Below are 8,255 nucleotides of genomic sequence, written 5' to 3'. Positions count from 1 at the left end.
CTGGCATCCCAGGGATTCCCGGCACAACCGTCATGGGACCACCTGGCCCCCCTGGCCCACCAGGCCCTCAGGGACCACCCGGATTGCAGGGCCCCTCAGGTAATCGGTTTGTCCCCTTCTCTGCTCAGAGCTCTGGCACGCCGGGGGGATGCTGGCGATACCGCGGCAGCACCACTGCTGTATAAACAAACAGCCCCAGGTTCCCAGCCGAGGACAGCGTGGCGTCTGCATGTGATGGTGCAGCATCCTTGCGTAGGACTCGGGTGTTCCTGGGCTCCTCCCTGCACCCATGGAGGGACGAGAGGAGCAGCAGTTCTGCAGCCCCGGGGGCTGTGCGGTGGGAGCCCGGCAGCCCCAGTTTAGGGTGTGATGCCACGGGCGAGGTGGTGCCTGTCGGTGCAGAGAAGGAGCAGCAAAGACCTGTGGAGCCTCGGTTGGTTTTAAGTGTCCCGCTGAAGTCTGCCGGTGACTGGTCTCTGTGTGTGCCAGGTAGCTCTTCCCAACAGTGTCTCAATATCTGTGTTAATTCTTAAGCTGATGCAAAGCTTAAGGTTGATGCTTAGCACAGCCGCTGAGCCAGCCCAGGAACCTCACGAACCGAGGCAGCTTGCCTCCCGTGCCGGCCAGATAAAAATAGGTTTTTCTCCTGCAGTTCTTGGGTTCATTTTCCTTTGTTTCTTTGTATTTGCACCGTATTGTTTCCCCACAGAGCCATGTGCCAATTATTTGGTTAAAATCCCTGAATTTAATAACTCTTTAAAATGCAGATTAGTGGAAGTTCACATCAGTGGTGTTTGTTATATGTATGTGAACAGTCTAGTATTAAAAAAAGTATCTTCAGAGAAATGGGGACTATTACCCTATAGTTCACATGGCTCTCAAAGGAAAACGTGGTTGACTTCTCAGTTTGTATCTCAGAAATTGCCAAAGCAGAGGCCAGGAGCAGCATGAGGTCCTTAGCGCTCCAGAGTGCTGCCCACAAGCATCTCCTCTTTAATAGAGATTTGGCTCTCGGAGAAAAGAGATTTCAGCGTGTAGCTTGTATGCAATGAATGACCGGAGTTACTGCAGAGGGAAACTTGTAATCTTTGCAGCCAAGAGGCTTTGTTGCCACTACCGATCAGGAAAAGGGTTGTGCAATTTTTCCTTCTAGTGGAAACTGGTTGAATAACGTTGGGGCATTTTGATGATGCTAGACAGGAATGCAGGAATAAAATATGAAAAAGTAGGATGACTCTTTTTCTTGTTTATATGCTTTTTAGCATTACGTTGCACCCCACAGCACTGTTACTGTCCTCCCTCTGTTACAAATGGGGTTTTAACGGATATTATGGGGTAAGAGAAGTTTTATTTATAGGAATGTTTACTGCAGCTCCTTCAAGCCTCCTTCTCAATGATGTGAAATTGCATTTTGCAGGTGCCACAGACAAGGCCGGCTCCAGAGACATTCAGGTTGGTTGATCTTTCAGGAGAAAAACCCAACTTTGGCTGGATTTTTGTAGCCGTTACTGGCTATGTTTGCTAGTGTTGTATTTGATGGTAGCTCTAAGAAACCCCATTCCTTCATGCACGTGCGAAATCATGGCTACACAGAGTGACTGCCTGAGCTCACCCTTTTTTCTTGCTTTAAAGAAAGCTGTGTTCCTCTGGCTTGGGCTTCTCAGCTCTTCTCTAGTACTTAAACATGCTGTTGTCAGCTGCTCTGATCATTTTTCGTTTACAAAAAGCATTCATGATCTCAGGGTACTGTCATGCCTCTGTACTGGTCACCAGGGCTGTGGAGGTGTGTTGAGTGTCTGGAACATGATGCAGTGCTTCCCGTTAATTTTCAATTCCTATGATCTCATTTACAGCCAGCTGTGGTCCACCTTCAAGGCCAAGGCTCAGCAATCCAAGTGAAGAATGGTAAGGATCTCCTGATATATGCACTTACTGAAAAGAGCCCATCCTATTCCCATAGTCTCATATCTGGGTCTAAGTCCATTCTGTAACACAGGTCCTGATTATCAGGATATCCCTGATTATCCTGATTATTATCGGGTTGGCCACCCCCCTGACTGATTTGCCTTGACCAGAACCCTTAGAGGATTTTTCTGTCAAGCCTCCATCCCCATTTCTCCTGTGCTCCTAATTGTCTCTCAGATTATCCTGTGCATCCCAGTAGTTCTGTCCCACTGAATGTCCCTTCTCCCTGACCTCCAGACAGATGATGTGCCTCCTCCAACCTGCTGTTGTAGCATCAGTTTTCCTCAGCCCCTCGATGGCCAGCCATCTTTCCCACTCTGTTCTATTTTAAGCCCTCAGTGTATCCTTTTCCTGTCTCAGCCCCATTAGTCTGTATTTTTTTCTACAGTTTTCCCAGTAATTTATGGCAGGAGAAGGCACAGCTGTAGTGTGAGGACACAGAGGTGCAGAGCCACCGGCTCCTCCTGCGTTACACTGCGAGCATGCACACACGCAGCCTCTGTGGTCTCTTGTGAATCTCTACCCCCGCCAACAGCCTTTAAGCTCGAGTCCTGACGAGCCATTTCACATCCACAGGCAGCTCTGCTCTCCTCCTTCCTCCCCGCATCCCTGTCCAATTCCTGCTCGAGTTCCTGCTCCTCTTGCCAACAGCTGGGTCTCATTCATGAGCTGCTGCCTCCCTGCTCACGATGTCTGGCTGTGCTGGAGAGGAGCTGGCTGTCTTGTCCCCTGCCTGAGTCACCGCGTGCAGGTCCCCCGGGAGTGCGGGAAGCGAGCCCCGTGCACGTACCCCCATCCCAGGCCAGCTCCCAAGGGTTGTTAGGGCTGCAGGACCCCTGTTCACCAACTTCTGCCCCATGCATGGGATGGTGAGGGCTGGCCACTGCTTCTGTTGAAATGCAGTTTCTCTCTTTCAGCAGATGGGAGCTGTGGGAGCTGAAATGTCCCATGGTTAGGGAAGCATGCTTGCAGCGGGGCGGGGGAAAGCTCCCCAAAACAAAAAGGAAACCAGCCACTCCTAAGAACAATACGAGGGAAAAGACGCTGTTTTGCTTACGTTCAAAAAGTAATTATCCCTTTATTAATGGGAAGCCTGTATGTTTACAGAGCGTACGCTACTCCCTAAGAGTGGGAATTGCCCTGTAAGTGTACTTCCCTGCTGCTCGGGAACAATCGGATGCTGTGAGCCATTAATGCTGTCCAGCTGACAGCCAGCAGGAAGCACAGCCTGGCTGGTTGGCAGTTGGGGACAGGGAGCTGAAGAGCAGAAGACTGGGATGAAGAGAGTTGTGTTTGATAAAACAAGGCACCTACAGAGAATGGGCTCACAGCAACGTGTGGCCTCTGGACCTGCTTGTTGGCCCGTCCAGGGAGCAGAGGTCTGCTCATGTTGTCAGTTATTCCATTGGCTCCAATGCCAGAGGACTGGGTGGTGGGATGTATAAATCCCTGACGGTGTTGAGGAGCCCATTTAGGGGTTAATGTGGTGTGATGTGATGCAATTCTGTACTTTGTTGTTATTTTGGCTTTTAAAAACCTAGGAAATATAATGAAAAATCATTTGTTAAAATAATGCTAGTTATAAAGTCAAGAATGTTGAAGTCAAGGAATACCAGAATTAAAATGGATTGCGTAACCCTAAGTTAGCCTCCGTGCACAGATGTGACCTGACAGACAATGTAGTCCCGCAGTTGTACACGATGTTTTCCATAAGACTGTTGTCTCTTTCGCTGCAAGGACTAGTTTTCCTCTAGGGATGATCCCAAGGTTTAAAGTGAGGGTGAAGGCTGTATCACAACGCTTCTGCTGGGAACATCTTCCAGCAGCACTGAGAGGGGGGCAGGCGGATTGGCCACGTGTAGTCCCACTCCCACAAGGACAGGAATCACCGTTGTCATCCTGTGGTCCTCAAGGACGTACCTGTGGATGTGGTCTTCAGCACACCATCTGCTGAAGCTCTGCTTTGTTTAGTGTGGAAGCTGGGTAGAGAGGTGTGGGGAGGGGAATAAATGGGACGGAAAGTAGAGGAAGAGATTGAATGGTCTCAAGGCTGGGTGACGTCAGCTGAGAATCTTTCTTGAAGAATTGGTCCTACCTTTGCTGCAGAGTTTCTTCCACGATACCAGGGAAATGGCCAAGGCTTTTACAAGGGCAATGAACAGATGTTCTTCAGGCAGCGCCTGAAGAAGTGCTCTTCTAATCTCAGCTGCAGTAAGTCATTTGGGATCTGTGGCTGAACATGCAAAAATAGTATGAAAAATCAGCCCCTGGCCTTTCAGGTGAATTAAGAAAACTTAGCAAATACCTTACAGTACTGGCATTGATTGACACATGCCAGAGTGTCTCTGCTCTGGAGCGGGGATGATACAAGGAATGTGTTTTCAGGCCTGTAAACCATCCAAATATGATGATAAGCTCAGTGTAGTGTCAGGAGGAGGCAAGCTGGTCTGTATCCAGTGCTGGGGATGAATGCAGTGTAGTACAAAAGGCCGTAGACCAATTTCCAAGGATGAGGAGAGCTACTCTTGACGAGGACAAGTAGAGATGTAAATCAGTTGTGCTGTGCACTGAAGGAAACGGGTGTCCACCAGCAAGGGATGGTGTAATTAGAGCTATAGAGAAGAGGCCAAACTAACACACCGTAGTCTTTAATTCTGGGATTTTCTTACCGAGTTGCTTGACTTTTCAACTTGTGTCTGTGCCAGCCGTTGTGTATGAAACCTTGCAATGTCACTGTATTTCTGTGCTCCTGCGCTTTTCATTCTGACGGGTACTGAGTGACTGCCGTTTTCTCATACTGAGATCTTTCAGGTGGAGTCCTCAATGACTGGTCTCGCATCACTATGAACCCCAAGGTGTTTAAGCTGCATGCCCGCAGTGGGGAGCTGGAGGTACTGGTGGACGGCACATACTTCATCTATAGTCAGGTAGAAGTGAGTACGGTCCTAGGCCTAACTCCTATTCTTGTGTTCCAATGGAAGCCTTGCATGAACCACGAGAGGGCTCCAGGCAACCACCAAATGCCAAGAACTTGTATGTGCTTTTAACCGCTTCGTGCTCTAGGAGGTGTGTCGGAGGAAGACCTTAGCGTTTCGAAGCCCAAGGGGCACACGTTTCGCCGTGACACCAGCCGCAAGAGATTAGTTACCGAAACACGTGCGCAGACACCCAGCCCGGTCCCATGTGACACCAATGCCCTGTTTTTAACCCTCCATATTGTCTGTGCAGTCATGTGCCCAGCTAAACCTCCATGCAGAACGAGGGTCCCAGCGGGACGCTAGGCTCTGTGCTTTAAAAGAGGTGTAGGACCAAAACCCTGATGGCTCGGGATTGTTTCGAAGCCATGTCACTCTTCGTAAGTGTAGGGCTCTTGGCCCCTGTGGCTTGGCCAGACTCCAGCCCAGGTAACTCCATTTTGCCTCCACCTTCTTCGTGTAGCTTCAGACCGACACAATGCACATTGTGCTGCCTTAGTTGGTACCGATGACGGATGTACAGACCTGCTCCTGTAAAAAGGGCTACACAGAGTAATATATTATTGTATTATGATTTAGTACACAGCTAATTAAGACATCATTTCCTCTCCCATTCAAATAAAATGCAGATGGACTGCCATTTAACACAGTGCTCCTGCTGTCTTGCAAATCTCTGACCAGAATTGCTGAGCTGTGCAGAGTATGAGCTGCAAAGCTCCCCCCTTCCAGAGTGTACAGTGTGTCCATGCACCTATGGACTGAAAAACTGCCCAGATTTTAGCAAGAAAAGAGGGTTTCTATGTGACAGCCACAATTAAGCAACTTCCACCTTGCTCCAGGCTTCTAATTTTACCTCCAGTTCATGATTCCTGAAAGGAGGGTGCAGAGAGGTGGTGGTCGGTCTCTTCTCCCAAATGACAAGTGATGGGACAAGAAGGAACAGCCTCAAGTTGTGCCAGGGTTGGTTTAGATTGTATATTAGGTAAAATTTCTTCATGGAAAGGGCTGTCAGGCATTGGAAGGGACTGCCCAGGGAGGTGGTGGAGTCACCATCCCTGGAGGGATTTAAAAGATGGGTGGACGAAGTGCTTAGGGACATGGTTTAGGGTAGACTTTGCAATGTTAAGTTGATGGTTGGACTCGATGATCTTAAAGGTCTTTTCCAACCTAAACAATTCTATGATTATAGGATTTGCCTCTGTTCAGTGGGCAGCCCCCCTGGGACTGTACCAAGTCAGGTAAAGCGGGCCATGGATGTCAAGTTAGGTGCTCTTCCACAGAACTGCTTACATGTCTGGTTTGGATGGGAACAGGAAAAAACAGCTCTACATGGGCCAAAATATAATTGTTTCCAAGTGCTTAGTGCGAATTGCTGGCCACAGCATTGTGCCTCTGAAGCCTTTGTCGTTTGTAGTCCATCAAGGAAAAAGGGGACTCAGTCCTGTCTAGCTTCTGTGGTCGCAGGGTGTGGGCTAAGAAGAACTAGCAGATGCATCCGAAGTGGCTGGTTTTCTTCTCTCAGCAAGAAGCAGCTCCCTGGGACTGCCTTCTCTTTGGACAGGTCTTCCGCACGCATCTCACAGTTCTCCGGAATCAGTGCGTGGGAGATGGTTAAGTAACGAGTAACGGAGTCATGGGGCCTTAGGTGCTAGATCTGAGAGTTAAATCAGTAGCAACACTGTAAGGTCATTTGGTTCCAAGCTGTGGAGGTTGGGAGAGTGTCTTCCCTGTAATAGCTTATGCCTTTGAAAGCACCTCAAGTCCAGTTACAAAGAAGGCAACTCCCAGTACATCTTAGGGCATTTTTGATGTCAACACTAAAGGAGGCTCATGGGACCCAGAAAGCAGGACTGGCCAGGTAAGTGAAAGAGGACTTCAGTTAAAATATTTCTGTTTGTTTGTTGGGTGAACAGCAGTTTGTAGCAGACAGCATTGTCTATGCGTTTTTGTAACTAGGCCTGTGCAAGTTTGTTATTTTTCCTGTAATTATCAGGGTCTGAAGCGAAGATTTGTAGCTCAGCCTTAGAGAGGTGGATTCACAGATGTTTGCATGCTTGTGTTAGTATGAAGTGGAATATAGTTTCCTCGTGTTTGGTTGGCTTGGGGTTCTTTCTGCCTCGAACAAGTCAACCTTCCGGGAGTATAGGTGTCCTGGGGCCAAGGAGGGTTAGTGGAGGGAACGTGTATGTACGCACCGAAAGGAATGTAGACTTGTTCCGTGTGCGCAAATGCACTCCCTAATACCTTTCTTCTTCCTGCTTCACATCAGGTATACTACATAAACTTCACAGATTTTGCCAGCTATGAGGTGGTGGTGGATGAAAAGCCCTTTCTGCAATGCACTCGGAGTATTGAGACCGGCAAGACCAACTTCAATACCTGCTATACAGCCGGGGTCTGCCTCCTCAAAGCCAGGCAGAAGATTGCTGTGAAAATGGTCCATGCTGACATCTCCATCAACATGAGCAAGCACACAACTTTCTTTGGGGCCATACGCCTAGGAGATGCGCCAGCATCCTAGATGAACTTGGCATGTCCAAGGATACTCACAGAACTGCACAGTGCTGCTGTTCATAAGCGTATCAGTATTTCAGGGGGTTCTGTAATCCAGCCATAAAGAAAACTGATCCAGAGCTATTTATTCCTATATGTGAATGCAGGAAGCACAATTGTCTTCTGTGACTTGCATGGAGACTTGGATCAAAAGGCTCGTTGAAAAAGCGTTGTGAGGAAGAAAGGCTGTTGTGTCTGCCTTGTCTCAGTATTTCAAGTATTACTGCACTGATATTCTGCTCTGTGATCTTCACACGAGGCTTGTGGAGAGTGGTGTGGGTCTCTGCTTTTATGTTGCACTAGCAAGAGCATCCCAGCGGTAGCGGGGGAAGACAGACTCGTGTCAAAATTGTCCTATCCGGGCACTCCTGCTTCTGCACACTAACGAAAGCAAGAAAGGGGGTTTCTGGTTTTCTGCCTTCCCAGTTCGAACTGGAACGGCCGCGGGGTGCGAAGGGAGGTGAATAAGACAGGGTCAGTGGTGTTTACATTCATCCTCAGGAGTGCAAGCAAAGAAGGCGAAGTGCCTCTGCCGAGAGCTTGGAAGCGGGCTGCAAAAGCAGTAAGTGCCAGAGGAAGGTGAATACTTAATAGAGCAGGCTTAGCAGATAGGAAACTGCCTCCACATTCCAGAAATCACAAAGTCCCAAAGAAAAATGACGATTCTGGTTCCAGAGCCTCTGCTACTTTCAGCTCCTGCCATTACCCCAGAGGTATACCTTGCCCTAACAGGGGCTGCCTTAAAGTACTGCTGCTGTTACA

At 48.7% G+C, this 8,255-nt stretch overlaps 1 protein-coding gene across 1 annotated transcript in view; it reads left to right on the top strand.

Annotated features, from left to right (window-relative positions):
• Positions 1 to 7,804, top strand: part of EDA (ectodysplasin A) — a gene marked incomplete at its 5' end in the record, with an annotated part of 30,366 nt that extends 22,562 nt beyond the window's left edge. The window contains 5 exons of the mRNA XM_010152964.1: positions 1 to 99; positions 1,418 to 1,452; positions 1,854 to 1,905; positions 4,768 to 4,898; positions 7,210 to 7,804. The exon at positions 1 to 99 is cut by the window's left edge and continues 69 nt beyond it. Coding sequence (XP_010151266.1) covers positions 1 to 99; positions 1,418 to 1,452; positions 1,854 to 1,905; positions 4,768 to 4,898; positions 7,210 to 7,461 — 569 coding nt within the window. The remainder of the gene's footprint in view (positions 100 to 1,417; positions 1,453 to 1,853; positions 1,906 to 4,767; positions 4,899 to 7,209) is intronic.
• Positions 7,805 to 8,255: the final 451 nt, after the last annotated feature.

The sequence above is a fragment of the Eurypyga helias genome, unplaced genomic scaffold (genome assembly GCF_000690775.1).
Source record: "Eurypyga helias isolate BGI_N326 unplaced genomic scaffold, ASM69077v1 scaffold316, whole genome shotgun sequence".
Classification (NCBI taxonomy): Eukaryota; Metazoa; Chordata; class Aves; order Eurypygiformes; family Eurypygidae; genus Eurypyga; species Eurypyga helias.
The sequence above is the reverse complement of the archived record's forward strand: the minus strand, read 5'-3'. Positions and strand labels throughout refer to the sequence as shown.